This window comes from Staurois parvus, unplaced genomic scaffold (assembly GCF_062004578.1).
Source record: "Staurois parvus isolate SC_StPar_1 unplaced genomic scaffold, SC_StPar_1.0 ptg000216l, whole genome shotgun sequence".
NCBI lineage: Eukaryota > Metazoa > Chordata > Amphibia > Anura > Ranidae > Staurois > Staurois parvus.
Window position 1 is genome coordinate 4,305,601 of NW_028318012.1, and position 17,684 is coordinate 4,323,284.

At 43.6% G+C, this 17,684-nt stretch overlaps 1 protein-coding gene and 1 long non-coding RNA gene across 4 annotated transcripts in view; one reads left to right on the top strand and one right to left on the bottom strand.

Moving 5' to 3' along the window:
• Positions 1-6,426, bottom strand: part of ORC4 (origin recognition complex subunit 4) — a 71,336-nt gene extending 64,910 nt beyond the window's left edge. For 2 of the 3 annotated variants that reach the window (XM_089679040.1, XM_089679039.1), the window contains exons 1-2: positions 6,325-6,426; positions 1,924-1,999 (exon numbers count right to left, since the gene is read on the bottom strand). In XM_089679040.1, the coding sequence (XP_089535166.1) occupies positions 1,924-1,980 (57 nt within the window). In that variant the 5' untranslated portion in view covers positions 1,981-1,999; positions 6,325-6,426. The remainder of the gene's footprint in view (positions 1-1,923; positions 2,000-6,324) is intronic. The other variant, XM_089679041.1, reaches the window with a different exon arrangement.
• Positions 6,427-6,531: 105 nt separating this feature from the next.
• Positions 6,532-17,461, top strand: LOC149460953 (uncharacterized). Its single transcript, XR_016312983.1, has 2 exons — positions 6,532-6,818; positions 17,074-17,461. It is a non-coding gene; the product is annotated as an uncharacterized LOC149460953 (long non-coding RNA).
• Positions 17,462-17,684: the final 223 nt, after the last annotated feature.

A 17,684-nucleotide genomic window follows, 5' to 3' on the forward strand; every position in this document is an offset into this window, starting at 1 on the left:
ACTTTAAACGATCAATATTTCAAAATACATTTTTAGGAATTAACCACTTGCCCTCCACGGGATTTACCACCCTTCCTGACCAGGCCATTTTTTGAGATACGGCGCTGCATTACTTTGACAATTGCGCGGTCATGCAACGCTGCACCCAAATGAAATGTACGTCCTTTTTTTCCCACGAATTGAACTTTCTTGCAGTGGTATTTGATCGCCTGTGCATTTTATGTTTTGCGCTATAAAAAAAAGCAACAATTTTGAGAAAAAAAAACATTATTTTGGACTTTTTGCTATTAAACATGTCCAGTAAAAAAATTTTTAAAAATCAAATTTCATCATAAATTTATGCCGAAATGTTTTCTGTGACATGTCTTTGCTAAAAAAAAAAATCCCAATATGTGTAAATTAATTGGTTTATGTGAAAGTTATAGTGTTTACAAATGGCGCGATCTTTTTTTTCCCACAAATAGAGTTTTCTTTCAGTGGTATTTGATCACCTGTGCGTTTTTAATTTTTTGTGCTACAAACAAAAAAAGACCAACAATTTTGATAAAAAAAACAATATTTTTGACTTTTTGTTTTTAAACATATCTAGTAAAAAAAAGTTAAAAAATGTAATTTCAGCCAAATTGTATTCTGCGACATGTCTTTGCTAAAAAAAAAATCCCAATACGTGTAAGGTAATTGGTTTACATGAAAGTTATAGAGTTTACAAATGGTGGTATATACTGGAATTTTTTTTGCTAGTAATGGTGGTGATCAGTGGCTTATAGTGGGACTGCGGCGGGCATTCTGGGGGAAACTGACTTGGTGTCACTGACATCCCCAGTGACACCAATACAGTGATCAGTGCTAATAAAAATCACTGATACTGTACTAATGAAACTCGGCAGGAAGGAGTTAACATGTGGGGCAATCAAAGCGTTAACTGTGTGCAGTTTTGCTATGTGGGCCGTGTGTGTGCTTCACTGTAAGCACACTGATTTGTATGGCTCAGAACCCTGTGGAGGAGCTGACAGGGGAGAGATCTGTGTTGTTTATACACAGGTCTCTCCCCCATCGGAGATACTCAGTGATCACCGGGTGCTGGCAAGTAATCACCGTCCGGGACTCGGTGATTGACAGCCAAGGCCCCCTACCCGGAACTGCAAAATCACACACATATATATATATATAAATACATATACATATATATACATATACATACACACATACATATACATACACACACACGATTTTGCGCACCCGTACCGCCCTGTAGCAGTATTTCTGCTATAGGGTGGCCCGGAGCTGGTTAAGAAGTCCCTCTATTAGGCTCCATTTACACTTGTTCGATTCCAAAGTCATGCAGTTTCCATTGCAACTACATTGCAACTTTGATGCAACTTTAGACAGGTGTGACTTGGAATATGACTTTGGCTTTGACTGTTACACAACTGTCGCACTGATAACATTAAGACATGACTTTTGAGAGTTTACATTGCAGTCTATGGCACTTAAGTTGCATCAAAGTACTGCAAGAACCTATTTAAAGTCGCTGTGACTTTAAGGCTGCATTCACACTTTGGTTACAAAGTCGCAGCCCATGTATTTCAATGGAAACTATGCGAATTAAAGTTGCAATAGAAACTGTACGAATTTGGAGTCCTACTACAAGTGTGAATGGAGCCTAAGTTGCATAGATTTGGACAGCTGTGATTGAAATACATGGGCTGTGACTTGTCATGCAACTTTATGTGTCCAAAGTCGCACAAGTGGGAATGGAGCCTAAATCATAAAGCAGAGTTAGGTTCAGTATGGAAATTGGGTGTGCAGAAAAGGCAGGGGCTCCCCACAGCTGTAATTTTTGTACTGACCAACATAAGCTGCTCATCCCTGGAAATATGATCCCTTTACTGTACAACTGAAAATAATGACTGATGATCATACCTGAGAAACACATTCTCCTATGGGGAGACTCTTGTCCTTGCTTTTCCGTTTACTCATTACATGGAGTTTGAATCTGCTGCAAGTGAGAAAGTATAGTCAACCACATTATCAGATGCAGATTACCCATAACGCGGTACAAGAAAACAACACGCACCGGAGACCCTCTTTAAGATACCTGTACTGAGTGACTGGTGGCTGCTATTAGTCAACTCTCTTGTTGGAAAAAAAAATCAGTTGCCTGACTTCCCTGCAAACTCAATGATCCTTATTGCTTTCACTAATCCCAAACGAGTATACAAATAAATATTCCTGACTTGTCTCATAGCATGCTTGTTCCTAGCAAAAAAAAACTCAAGCTAGGCAAACGAAATTTCCAGTAGGTGGTCAGCAACAGCAACCTACATACAATATGTGTATGCAAAGAACTGTCATCTATTGCAGATTACCAATCATTAGATGTGGTGTCTGTATTTGTTTTCTTTGGCTTTTTTCACTGTTTTCACCTGGTGGTCTGGCCAGAAACAACTCCTGTATTAGAATTTCCCACTCTGGATGAAGAAGCACAGGGAGCACCTCTGGACAGCAGCATTGTCAGTCTTAGGGGAGGGGAATTTTATATGTATTAGCAGATTATTATTATTATTATTATTCAGTGTTTATATAGCGCCAAAAGGTTTGCTCAGCGCTGTACATTAAAGTGGGGGACAGAACATGTGACAATACAGTAACAATACAATACACGAGGAGTTCGAGGGCCCTGCTCTTTCGAACTTACAATCTAGGAGGGAGGGGGTAGTGGTACAGGAGGAAGAGGCTGTGGGTGATGGAGTGGTAGGAGGAGTGGAGGAGATCGGCTGTTAGGTGAGGGTGGGGTAGGCTTCCCTGAAGAGGAGGGTTTTCAGGGTGCGCCTGAAGGTGAGGAGGGTAGGTGACAGTCTGATGGATTGTGGTAGGGAGTTCCAGAGAATGGGGGAAGTCCTGGAGAAGTCCCGCAGTTGGGCGTGGGAGGAGGAGACCAGGGAGCTAGAGAGTAGGTGGTCTTGTGAGGAGCGAAGAGTACGGGTTGGGTGGTATTTGGGTATCAGGTCAGGGAGGTAGTTTGGGGCAGTGTTATGAATGGCTTTGTATGTCAGAGTTAGTAATTTGAATTGAATGCGTTGGGCAATCGGAAGCCAATGAAGGGATAGGCAGAGGAGGGTGGCAGAAGTGGAGCGGTTGGTGAGGTGGATGAGTCTGGCCGCTGAGTGCAGGATAGACTGGAGCGGGGATAGCCTGTGTTGGGGTAGGCCGGTGAGGAGGGAGTTGCAGTAGTCCAGGCGTGAGATGATGAGGGAGTGAACGAGTTGTTTAGTAGTGTCTGTGGTTAGGAACGTACATATCTTAGAGATGATGCGGAGGTGGAGCCTGCATGAGTTTGATAGTGATTGGATATGAGGTTGGAAGGAAAGGTTCGAGTCCAGGGTGACACCTAGGACTTTGGCATGTGGGGTGGGATTGATGGTGGCGTTGTTAGTCATGATGGAGAGGATGGGGGGGGCGCGGGCTGGGGGGGGGGGGGAACTTAGATAAACTTAGATTTAGATACACTAACAAATTGATGCCAAACTCCAGCGTACATTGCAGTTACAGCAACAGTTTTGTTCTTTTTGAGATATAGGTAAAAGCTGATCATTGTAAGCACCTTTCTCAGTGTTAAATGGCTAACTGCTAAATCTGCAGGAGAGCTTGTTCTGTTGAAAAACAGACTTACTGGCTGGATCACAGGTGGCAATGAAAGAAAGCTTAAAAAGAAAACTAATGCAGCTACCACAGCTAAGAGTTGGTAAACTGCAATACAAATGTTCGCTTTTGGGTTTAATACAACTTTAAGAAGGTGATTGGAGGATTGTCTGTCCACACAAAGGATCCCAGGACATGGCTCGGGCAGAGATGCAAACTAACTTGGCTTGCCAAAATAGACTCCCAGACTAGGTGTCCCAAGGTTGCCAACCACCGATCTACTCTTCTATGAACTGTAAGGCTTTACACATTTCCTAATAAAGCATATTCGCAGCATTGAGTACTTAATTATTGCCTTGATACTCGACTTTTATCACAGGCACCACCTGCACATATGTGAACCTAGCCTTAGTGAATTGTCCGCTCACAGAAGAGGTTATTTGTAAGCCAGTGTGGGATCTAATGATTTCCTGATTAGGCTCCATTCACACTTGTGCGATTTTCATTGCGATTTTACAGTGTGCAACTTGATGCGATTTTGACGTGATTTTTTCATTGCGACTTTGACTTTCATCAAGGATGATTGTTTGTACTGCAAAGTTGCACACAAGTCAATGTATATCATTCACGTGCAACTTTCATGCGACTTTGGAGGGTTTACTTTGAAGTCTATGGCCCTTAAGTTGCATTAAAGAAGTGCAGGAACGACATTCAAGTCGCTGTGAATTGAAGTTGCACATTTACAAACAGTACTCATTGGGAAACATGGGATGCAACTTGCCCTGCGACTTTGGACCCAAAAGTCGCACAAGTGTAAATGGGCTCTTAGACAATTCTGCATGAAAATAAATAACAAGGTCTAACAGGGTTTATTTATCATCATGGCTGAAAGACACTGCCCTAATTTGCTGTGTAAAGGTCTCTGGATTTCTAGAAACCTCTAATCCTGAGTCTGGGCCTCTCCTGGACCTAACCACTTCAATCAGATTCAGCAGAATTCTCATTAGTCCTCCTGTATGAAGTGTCTAAGGGCTAGTTCACACTAGATGCAGTTCAGTGCAGTTTTTTTCTGTATCAAAAATGCATGCACAGCGTTTTCCATGTATTCCAATGGCCCTGGTTCACGCTAGTGCAGTCAGTTCAAGAAGCAGAAAAAAAAAGTAGAACATACTGTATTTTCTCTGCACAGAACCATACTGGAACAGAGCAAACTGCATCAAAACTGCACCGGAACTGCGTGTGGTGTGAACTGTCAGCAAGAACGTATATGGAGCGTATCCGGAGTGCGTTTTTGTAGTGTGAACTGGGCCTAAGGTGGGAAAAGCGCTCAGCCAGTTGAACACGTCATACATGGGACTCTCACACATGGAAGTAACCTGACCTCTTCTCACTAGCTATATGCAATGTCCTCAGTGCCCAGTCAGTGCAGTTTCCCCTACGCTCTCTCAGTGACAGGAGTGTGGGGTACTCAGGCCCCAGTCAGTAGGAGTCAGTGCCCTCACGGTCGTCAGTGCCCAATCAGTGAGATGAGTGTGGACTCCTCGGGGGGGGGGTCAGCACCGGGTCCTCCATGCCAAGTCAGCAGAATGAGTGCGGGGCCCTGTGTCCAGTCACCATGAGGTCACTGGAACCCTCTGACAGGGCTCGGAGGACCCCACAGCATTGAGGCTCTGAGGACCCAGTGAGTAGGGAGTCAATGCTCGCAGGGTCCTCAGCACACAATGTCCGCCGTTCCCAGTCAGTGTCCTCATAAGTGCGGTGCATGGCACTCAGTCAGCATGGAGGGTGTATCGCTGTCAGTACAGGTGTACACATGCAGGATGTAGTGCTGTGTACTGAGGCAGCATGGAGGATGTATTCTGTTGTCAGTACTGGTGGTATAGTGTCCTCGGTCAGCATGGAGGGTGTATTGCTGTCAGTACTGGTGGTGCAGGGTCCTCGGTCAGCATTGAGGGTGTATTACTGTCAGTACTGGTGGTGAAAGGTCCTCGGCAGCATGGAGGGCGTATTACTGTCAGTACTGGTGGTGCAAGGTCCTCGGCAGCATGGAGGGCGTATTACTGTCAGTACTGGTGGTGCAAGGTCCTCGGTCAGCATGGAGGGTGTTTTGCTGTCAGTACTGGTGGTGCAGGGTCCTCGGAAAGTATGGATGTATTGCTGTCAGTACTGGTGGCGCAGGGTCCTCAGTCAGCATGGAGGGTGTATTGCTATCAGTACTGGTGGCGCAGGGTCCTCAGTCAGCATGGAGGGTGTATTGCTGTCAGTACTGGTGGCGCAGGGTCCTCAGTCAGCATGGAGGGTGTATTGCTATCAGTACTGGTGGCGCAGGGTCCTCAGTCAGCATGGAGGGTGTATTGCTGTCAGTACTGGTGGTGCGGGGTGCTCAGTCAGCATGGAGGGTGTATTACTGTCAGTACTGGTGGTGCAAGGTCCTCGGTCAGCATGGAGGGTGTTTTGCTGTCAGTACTGGTGGTGCAGGGTCCTCGGTCAGCATGGAGGGTGTATTGCTGTCAGTACTGGAGGTGCAGGGTCCTCAGTCAGCATGGAGGGTGTATTGCTGTCAGTACTGGAGGTGCAGGGTGCTCAGTCAGCATGGAGGGTGTATTACTATCAGTACTGGAGGTGCAGGGTGCTCAGTCAGCATGGAGGATGTATAGATCTCAGCCGGTCCTTGGCTCTCACCTTCTCCCCGAAGAGCCCCGTATGTGTGTATCTCCCGCTCTCCACTACTTTCCACCACGTGATTCCAGCATCCTCTAGCCCCGCCCCCAGTCTCGTTGTCTTGGAGACAGAAGACGACCTATTCCGGGCTCCCGTCACTTCCGGGAATCTCCTTACCGCGGGGCACCCTGGGTCCCCTCCCCTCCCCTTTCCCCGGCCTGGCCCGGACATGCGCAGTTGGAAAACTCCCATCTTTTTCCTGAGGAGCCAGGGAGCTGGAAGCGGCCGGGGGAGCCGCCGAGGGGTGTCGTGTTAATCCCCCGGGAGCGGGTGAGAGAGGGAGAGCTACCCTCCGGCTCCCAGCTTGATGTGGGGGGGTAGGGGAAGCGCTGACCGGGCCTGAGAGGGACAGGGGGCCCCCCCGGAGCCCAGCTCAGGGGCCACACTACTTATCTTGTGACTGCTCTGCCTGAGAGGGTCCGGAAGTGACCAGGAGACCACCCTGAGGACACGGGGTAAGAGGGGAGCCCTGCCTGGGCACTGAGGGGTCACAGCATGGCATTGTGGGTGGGAGAAGTCCCCTGGCTGGCCTTTCAGGGCCCCAACTGGGAAATGGTTGTCTGAAGTTCCCAGAGCACCGAGCCATGGAGTCTCACTCCTCCTGTTGCAGCTGACAGGCTCTGGATTGCTGTGGGAGGGGAGGGGTCCTGGGATCTGGTACACAGGGCCCTCTGACCACAGCCAGGAGCCTGGCTCCATGGGACATCTTCATATGGAGTCTTAAAGAGGACCGGTCAGAGTGGACACAACTGGAGCTGCCGCACAGTGCCAGGATTCGACTCTGCCTCCGGGTGCTGGCTCCGTGGCCCCAGCTCCGGGTGCTGACTCCGTGGTCCTGGCTCTGTGGCAGAGGACTGATGTGTCAGTGACTGGGATCCAGGAGTCAGGTCATGTCGGAGTCCAGCACTGAATGGAGCCCCATCTGACACCGCTGACACCTCATCTGACAGGTCCCCTTTAAGAGACCTCAGCAGTAATGATGTGGCTGGAAGGACACATGGCTCTTCTATTGGACTTCTCTCTGAATGTAGTCCTATTTCTGCACCAACACAGCGAAGTCCCATCCATGATACTTTCTGTATTTGCACTAAAACTGTCACTGTTAATGCAGATGGACTGTAGATGGTGGTTTTGGTGTTAAAGTGGCATAAACCCAAAACCAAAAGTTTGCTATTTTGCACTTACCAATCAGTAGATGTGGCGGTTCCCCCCCCCCCCCCCCCCTCAGCTTTCACCTGGTGATCCCCTGTATTAGAGTGCCATCACTCTAGGTGAAGGAGCACAGGGGGCACCTTTGGACAGCTGCTTTGTCAGTTTGTGACTAGATGGACTATCAGATTTAAATACACTAACAAGTTGAAGCCAATCTCCACGTCTCACTTTATAATCAGTTACTTTAAACTTTTTTTTTTTCTTTTGGGTTAAAGTTTTTACATGAAAGCTGATCATTGTAAGCACCCCTGTCAGTGGTAAATGGGTTGTCTCATTATTAGACAGGATTATTATTATACAGGCTCATCTCTGTAACTGATACATTTTCCTGGAGAGAGCATGTTCGATTTAAAAACAGATGGACTGGCCAGATCACCAGATGAAAGCAGAAGAAAGCCTAAAAAAAAGAAAACTAATGCAGCCACCACATCTAAGAATTGGTAAGATGCAATAACATCACCACCACATGTAAAGGTGCCCTATATAACTAAATCGCTGAACTGCAATAAAATCAATGTTGGCTTTTGGGTTTACTACCGCTTTACAATTGGTCAAGATTCTTATGCCAATGCTATGTGGGGGACCCAGCTCTGGTGGGTTTGCTGTTTTGCGTTTCTGGTGGCTGGCCTATGGTGGAGCTGTGATAGGAGTGCAGCTCAGGTGATGTGCACAGCTATGGAGTATAAGGGGAAGAGCCAGCAACTCGTTCTCCCGATAAAAGTACTTTATTCATAAAGGGTTCAGTATGCAAGTTACATCATCTGATGCGTTTCAGTAAGCAAACCTCATAGCTATGGGCTATGAATAAGGGGAGTCTTTTTTTACCGAAACGCGTAAGCTGCTGTAACTTGCACTCTGTACCCTTTGCACACTGTGAGCTTTGGAGCTCCGTTGGTCTACCTCCAGGGGAAATCAATTGAACGTTTTCTAATGTGCACAGCTATGCTGGCTGGGCTTTGATGATGATGCAGCTGTGGTGACTAGGCTGTGGTGGGGGTGCAGCTCTCATGGTAAATCTAGTGGTGGGGACACAATGCTGGTGATGGGTGCTTTGCCGATGATGCAGGTGTGTGGTGGGTGGGGGGACACAGCTCTAGTGGCAGTAACACTCCTCTGGTTACAGAGGTGCAGCTGTGGTGGTGGCTGGGCCATTGGGGAGTGGGGGACTTAGCCAGCAGGGGGGTTTTGGGAGCACCTCAGATGACTGTAATATGGTAAGGGGAGGGGGTGCGCAGCCTAGAGACCATAGCTGGTCTCCCCTTGCCCCCACCACACAACTGTAGCTGACCTCCCCCCAACTCAACCATGATATCATGGTTGGCTCTGTGGAAGAGGTTGTGTCCTCGAAATGCGTTAGCCAGTTGGTCATCCAGGGTGCCATCCTATGGACTCAGATGTTGTTTGGATCATGCATCTTGTTCAGTTTGACATGCCTGTGTTTATTATGTCCATTGTGAGTATGATACCTATTTTTGTTTCTTTAATAACTTTAATAAATTATTTCAAATGATAATGCACTAGGTCGGTGCGCCCTTTTTCTGTTTCTCCATTTGTATCCAGTGTATTCGGACCACCCGGTCTGTTGAGGGCAGCAAGCAGTGCATATTCCAGAACATTCCAGAACATTCCTATTGGGTCTACTGAGTCCTTTCCTAGCGCAGGAGTAAAGTGTTTGTTGTGTATGATATCATGGCAGCAAGAGGAAACCAACTACGGTAGCAAGGTTGAGTTGGGGGGTAGATCAGCTACAGTTGTGTGGTGGGGGCAAGGGGAGACCAGCTATGGTGGTGGGGAGGTGAAACCAGCTCTTTTGGTGGGTTGTTTTCATGGGGAGACCAGCTATGGTGGTGGGGAGGTGAAACCAGCTCTTTTGGTGGGTTGTTGGCATAGGGAGGCCAGCTACAGTAGAGGGTGGTGAGGGGAGAGCTGCTCTGGTGGTGGGGTGGAGGTGATGGGAGAACGTATCTGGCGGCACAGTGCAGGTAAAAAGAGAGCAGTAATTCGATTATGTAAGCAGTGCTCTTGAGCCTGGCATGATTGATTGGTCATGTGTTGGGTGGGTGTGTGCTGGGGGGGGGGAAGCTTTGAATGGTATGCACAGCGTATGTTCATTTGTGATTAGGTAAATAAGCTCAGTGTGACATTTGCTGAGGATAATTTAAGGGGATAGTATTGTCCTCTTTGGTTACTAAGATTGATAGGGGAGACTTTTGCTGCTCCTGTTTGTGTCGTTTTTGGCTATCATTTTATTTTTGAGCCTGAGCCTCTGCGCTATGACTGATGAATTCTGTATGTATTTATTTCTCTTAGTTGCTTTTAAAGAGAACTTGTAGATAAAGTGGAGCTCTAGTCAAAAAGGTAAAAAAAAAAGTCCACAGCTACAAAAACTATAGTTGCTAACTTTTAACAGACACTCATCTGTCCCTCGATCCAGCGGTGTGCTCACCGCAGCTGGTTTCACCAGCCGTCCTCTCTCCCGAACGCCAGCATCTTAAGTGTGGGCAGCCGGCTGTGACAGCTTGCGGCTTTACAGCCAGGTGCCCACTACACATGTGCGAGTAGTGCTGCGGCTTGTCAATGGTCCCGTAGTCTTCTGGGACCTGTCACATGTCCCAGAAGACTACAGGGAAGGAGGGGGGAGGACAGCTTCCGCTTTCAATCACCTAGGTGATTGAAGTGGGAGCGGGTACCTGTCAAAATTGGGTGCCCACTTTCCAAAGGTGCTAATTCTTTATGGGGAACGGGGGACCAGTACTTAGTGTTAGTAAACCCACAACAGTAAAATCAGTCTGTATATGCAGCAAAGCATGCTTGATATACTCACTGTGCAACCTAAGGGGTTAATCCTTTGCATTGTTTAAAAATGCTGTTTGATCCTGTCTTCTGATTCTTCCAGTGCCCCCCTCTTATCTCCTGATAAGACATATTGTGTGGAGACACTCTGCACGTGCTCAGTTTGGTGTGTACTGCTGTCATTGGACACAGCTGATCACGTGGTAAAAGGCTGCTGTGATTGGCCTTTTACCACACCATGTGATCAGTGGAGATCACCGGGTACATGCCCCTGGGGTGTGTGGGAGGGTGCTTTCTGGGAGAACATCATATGATTCACTCTCAGAACTGGACAACTGCGCTGTAGTAGTCATTTGGCTATAGCATGGTTGGCAACTGGTTAAAGAGCACCTGTCATCTCTGTCCCGCAGCGGCTGCTCCTCTGACCCACTGTTGACTCACCAACAGTTCCGTTCACTTTAATGGGACGGCTGGTGATGCGGCAGTGGCACAACAAGAGAGATGCGGCGGCAGCAGGTGAGTGGATGCCCGCTAACAGAAGCTGCCATGACAGATCTAAAATTTCAGGGGCTCTTTAAATGTAAGGAATCTGACTCGTACTAGCTGGTAGTTAGAATCTTTAATATTTGCAAACCAAATGAAGGTTTCCTTTTTAGAATAATATGCTGTCAGGTTAGTAAAACAGCAATATCAGAACCGATTTTAGGTTAATAGGTCAATCACGTGGTCTTTTATTTCATGTTTTTTCTCATGGTTACTGTGAAATTGTGTGAATGCATCAGTGAAGTGCATGTTATCTCCGCGTGCAGAGCTTGGATTCATTGAATGAGTTTACCAAAAATGTAAATATTGCAGAATATACAGCCTCATGCTACATAACTAAGCTCCATTTCATGCTGAATAACTACATTATTAATGTATCTTAAATAGAAAACTATCTTTTAGATAGATGTTCACTCCAAAAGCACTTTAATTAAAATCAGGGTGGATTTGATTTAAATCAAACTGATTTAAATCACGATTTAAATCCCTAGTCAGTAAGGCTTGATTTAAATCCTAGTTTTCTACATAAAGACTAATTCTTGCTGGTATAACTTTAATATGCAAGTAGATGAAGATTTTTAGAATAACAACTTTTCATATTAGTTTTTTTATCCCCAGTTTTTAATAGGTTAATCATTCATATTTGGACAACTTTTCTGTTGTACTTAAGAAGGAGAAAAATAATCATTACCTTAATAATAACAATTTAAATAGATTTATTCAACTGAAACAATAACATTCCAGCATATATTATTTGCTTAAACATCCATGTTTGTTAACTAATTTGGCTAAACAAAATATATATATTTGAAGAAACTTAGATTGTCAGCCCCTTCCTCCTCACACTTAGTTTCACTTTCTTCTTGTGCAGATCTATTCCACTCCAAACAATCAGAAAAATATTGTTTCTATTCTATTCACTGAACTTCTTGAAATTTAGCACTGAAGGGGTTGATTCTGTATTCATAGGTTTGTAGAAGTTAGGATGAAGGTCTTTTTCTTAACTCTGTTCATGTTATAACATTTTTGCTGTGAAGAAGAGGCCTGTGATCTCCGTTGAGTCAAATTCAGTTTTGAGAACTGCAAAAGTAAACCAATCATCTGTGATAGTATCTTGTAGGCAGAGAAACTGCCCAATAATCTTACAAAAACCTCTGGAAGAGCATGACATTGTGAATGGATTCATGGAATTTTATTTACCAAAAAAATTAAACATATACAGCCTTATTCTACATAATTAAAAAACAAATCTTTATTTCATGATGGAATAACCTTTGGATGGTAATATATTTTCCTCAAAAAGCATTTTATGTAAAAAAATCCGATTTAAATAAAAAAAATCCGATTCAAATAAAAAAAATCAGATTTTTTTTTTTTTTTTTTTTTTAAATCATTGATTTTTATCCACCCTAATTAAAATTAAATTTGATAAAAATCAAAAAAGTCAGATTTTAAATTTAAAAGATCTTTTTTTTTATTTTATTAAATGAAAAAATCATCGATTTTTATCCACCCTGTGCATGTGTCTTCTGCAATAAAAAAACCTGCCTACTCACAGTAAATAACAGCAGAACTTTAGTTATGCTTTGACTTACAACTGAAAGTAAAACTAAAAGCAAAACTATTTTTTTTTTTTTTTCAGTTTTGGATACAATAGAGGTGGATTAGAACACCTGTCAGGTCTTCATTGCTGTAATTTCCCCTGTTAGGGAGATTCACCTTCTATTTGTCTTGTTTACTCTTCTCAAAAGTGAAAGTAAAAGAAACCTCAAATTATGGGTTGTCTCCAGAAAAGTAATAGATGGGAGGGAATTTTCCAATGGGGGACACTAGTTCTGGTGTCCTGGGGGTCCCCAAGGAATTCCCTTAATTTGCAGAGCTTTTATCACTTCCTGCTTTGCCTATGGGACAAAAAGTGAAGGTAAATCTCCCCAATGGGATACAAATGGCAAGAAAAATGTGTTGTAATCCTCCCTTACTCTATCCAAAATGAAATAAAAATTTTTCCTGTAGTTTTACTTTAAATTTGAACTCCAGCTCACGGTGTTAAGCAGTTAAAGCATTTTTTTTCTTTTGTGATAAAGGTTTTACATAAATGAATAAAAGCTGACCTTTGCAAGCACCCCTGTCAGTGGTAAATGGTTTGTCTCATCCCTCTAATTGCCACTTTACTCTGTTAAAGGAAGTTGAAAAAATAACACGTTTACTGGCAGAATCAACTGGTAAAAAAGGAAACAAATGTAGCTACCACATCTAAGCTGTAATATGATACATTGTATGTGTCTTCTATAGGCATAGACATACGTTCCAGTATGAAGTGAATAGTGGTGCACCGAAATAAACATTTTGGTACAGAAAATTCAGGATGCACTTGTCCAAAAACAGAAATGTCTGTGTATGTGGGGGTGTAGGGTTGAAGGGGGAGGGCAGTGTGTGCAAGGAGAGGGCAAGAGAGGAGAAGTGTATACAAACAGGCTCCCTCACTTGCCGCTGCTAAATGTCATTGCTGTTTTTTAAATGCCATTGCCAGCTTTTTTTTGTTCTTCACTTTATAGCTCCAAGAAGGGGCGGGGTCACTGGGTAATGTCACTGGGTGACCCCACCCCTTTTCGGTGCATCCCTAGATGTGAAGACTTGTTCTGCCTATTAAAACTGGGTGATTTTCTACCAGTCTGCAGAAAGGCTCTTCATCATCTTTGGTTGCAAAACTTAATTTGAATTATCTTTTGGTTTCCATACATTGCACAGGAGTATCCAGCACCTATGTGACTCCCAGCAGCACTCTCCCAGTGAGCTTAAAGTGCCTCTAAAAACTGGAATATGTCTAATTGGTCTAAATATTAGTAAAACGCGCCTTGTTTTTTTTCTGTTTTTTTGTTTAAGTGCTCAAATTCCAGTCTTTTTTTGGCTGTGCTTAGACTATCTATTTAAAGTGTTACTAAACCCTGGACCCTGCATTCACTATATCTGGTCTCCCGGGACCCTGCATTCACTATATCTGGTCTCCCGGGACCCTGCATTCGCTATATCTGGTCTCCCGGGACCCTGCATTCGCTATATCTGGTCTCCCGGGACCCTGCATTCGCTATATCTGGTCTCCCGGGACCCTGCATTCGCTATATCTGGTCTCCCGGGACCCTGCATTCGCTATATCTGGTCTCCCGGGACCCTGCATTCGCTATATCTGGTCTCCCGGGACCCTGCGTTCGCTATATCTGGTCTCCCGGGACCCTGCATTCGCTATATCTGGTCTCCCGAGACCCTGCATTCGCTATATCTGGTCTCCCTGGACCCTGCATTCGCTATATCTGGTCTCCCTGGACCCTGCATTCGCTATATCTGGTCTCCCTGGACCCTGCCTTCGCTATATCTGGTCTCCCCGGACCTTGCATTTACTATATCTGGTCTCCCTGGACCCTGCATTCGCTATATCTGGTCTCCCTGGACCCTGCATTCGCTATATCTGGTCTCCCTGGACCCTACATTCGCTATATCTGGTCTCCCTGGACCCTGCCTTCACTATATCTGGTCTCCCTGGACCCTGCATTCACTATATCTGGTCTCCCCGGACCTTGCATTCGATATATCTGGTCTCCCACAGTACACAGAAAATGGAAATTCAATTATTTTAGTAACTATAAACTGCTAAATATCTTTTCTCATCAGCACTTAGAGCAGTCTTGTGACTTCTATCAGTGTCCAGCAGAGCAATGGTAAAGCTTTCATTCTCCCCTTCGAGGCTGCAGGACCCCTGACCATCTGCCTGGACAGCAGTCTCCCAAGAAAAAAAAAACACTCTTTAGCAATACACACCAAACTGAGCATGTGCAGAGTGACTTCAAGTCTCTGTTCTATCAGGAGATATATTGGGGACATTAGAAGAAAGGGAGATCAGAGAAGACAGGATCAAACATCCTTTTTACACAATGCAGATGAGTAATCCCTTAGGTTTGTTCTTCATTTTCCAAAAACACGTGACAACAAATCTGCAAAATACTCACCATGCCTCTTAGCAACTACTTTCCAAAAAGGGGTCATTTGGAGGTGTTGCTTCTACAGTCCTGGCATTTCAGGGACATTAGAAGCTTATTCCACATATTGCCCACTCTTGAAGACCAAGCTTTTTCTGACACTTTTTTTTTTTTTTTATTTGTACACATGAAAAAACAGTATATTTTTGCTAGAACATTACTTTGATCCCCCAAACATATATATTTTTTTAAAGCACAGGACCTAGAGAATACAACGCTGGGTGTTGAAATTTTTTCGTAACAGTAATTGTGCAGTGATTTTTTTTCAAATGCAAATCTTTTGGAGAAAAATACACTTTTTAGAATTTTTTTTTTTTTTTTTTTTTCAACAGTTGCGTTTATTGAAATCGTACAAAAGTATAACAAATCAAAGTACATAAGAACAAGCAAGCTTACTGCAGTCAGATATACAATACACATGAGATTCCAATACTAAAGATCCCACAGAGTCAACCGGTCATCCTGAGTCAGATCGGGAGAAACAGATATATTACACTGTAAATAGTCATCTCCCACCAAATATGATGTAGGAAAAAGATCTAATGGGATAAGCTGGAGTGCAAAAGAAAAGAGTGAGGGGGGAAAAGAAAAGATGGGGGGGTGGAAGAGAGAAAAGGGGGGAGGGAAAGGAGGGGGGAGACTTTTTAGAATTTTAATGCACAAAAACACAATATATTGCCCAATTGTTTGATAAAAGATGATGTTATGCCGATTAGATACCAAACATGACATGCTTTAAGATTGCTCATGTCCGTGCAATGGCGACAAAGTACACACATTTTTAATATCAATAGGCGATGCTTTAAAAGCCTTTACAGGTCACCAATTTATATATACACAGAAGGTCTAGTGCTAGAAATACTGCCCTCAATCTAATGTTTGCGGCGATACCTCACATGCATGGTGCAACCGCTGTTTACATACTGGCAAGTATCGGTGTGATCAGATGCTTTCCCAATTTACAAATGGCACTGTAAAGTCTGGCAAAATGGAAATGATGAAATGCTCGTAGCTTCCGGTCTCTTAGACCATAGAGATGATTGGAGCCATTCTCGTCTCTGATCAGCTCTATAGTCATCCAGCAGAACTTCCGGCTGCATTCTCGGATTCCCCTGTGGGACAGGAGAGCCCAAGAAAACTGTGTAAGGTGGTGGGGGGAATGTCCCTTCCCACTGCTTGTAAAAACGATTTTGCAGCTAATTGGCAACTAGGATTGCTTTTACTTGAAAGCCGACCACCAGCTGAAACAACAATACCAGTATAATGCCTGTAGTTGCAGGCATCATCCAGGTATAATCACTCATTTTGGGCATATATGTAAGAACATGGGCATATGATGAATTGGGTCTGTGTACAAATATGACCATAATTCATTCTTTTTTGTAATGCCTATGTTGAGGGTTAGGCCCAAAAATGTTTTTGAAATTCAGAAACCGTGATAGGTTTCCATGCGCATTGTCTGGCAAGAGCTGAATTTTGGTGGGCGACGATGTATTGTTGTGCATATAAATTGCTTTGGTCCACAATCAATTGGTACAAGTCTTCTGTGAAAAACACTGTGTTTTGGGGACACTATACAAAGGAGGCACTAGTATAGTTCTGTTCATGATCACTATATTGATCCTTACAAACACCAGTAATGGGGGTGATCAGCGACCTATAGCGTGAGTGTGATAGTGTGTGGCCAATCTAACGCTAGTTGATCCCTGGCTGGGTGGGGCGCTAACTGACCCGGAGAGTGGAGACTGACAGTCACCGCTCTCATCTCAAAGCGCCAGGGAGTAACACGTGATCAGCGGCAGGGTGGATAAAAATCAATGATTTTTTTAAAAACAATCAAAAAAATCTGATTTTTTTTTTATTTAAATCCGATTTTTTTGATTTAAATCGGATTTTTTTGAATAAAATGCTTTTTGAGGAAAATATATTACCATCCAAAGGTTATTCCATCATGAAATAAAGATTCGTTTTTTAATTATGTAGAATAAGGCTGTATATGTTTAATTTTTTTGGTAAATAAATTCCATGAATCCATTCACAATGTCATGCTCTTCCAGAGGTTTTTGTAAGATTATTGGGCAGTTTCTCTGCCTACAAGATATTATCACAGATGATTGGTTTACTTTTGCAGTTCTCAAAACTGAATTTGACTCAGCGGAGATCACATGCCTCTTCTTCACAGCAAAAATGTTATAACATGAACAGAGTTAAGAAAAAGACCTTCATCCTAACTTCTACAAACCTATGAATACAGAATCAACCCCTTCAGTGCTAAATTTCAAGAAGTTCAGTGAATAGAATAGAAACAATATTTTTCTGATTGTTTGGAGTGGAATAGATCTGCACAAGAAGAAAGTGAAACTAAGTGTGAGGAGGAAGGGGCTGACAGTCTAAGTTTCTTAAAATATATATATTTTGTTTAGCCAAATTAGTTAACAAACATGGATGTTTAAGCAAATAATATATGCTGGAATGTTATTGTTTCAGTTGAATAAATCTATTTAAATTGTTATTATTAAGGTAATGATTATTTTTCTCCTTCTTAAGTACAACAGAAAAGTTGTCCAAATATGAATGATTAACCTATTAAACTGGGGATAAAAAAACTAATATGAAAAGTTGTTATTCTAAAAATCTTCATCTACTTGCATATTAAAGTTATACCAGCAAGAATTAGTCTTTATGTAGAAAACTAGGATTTAAATCAAGCCTTACTGACTAGTGATTTAAATCGTGATTTAA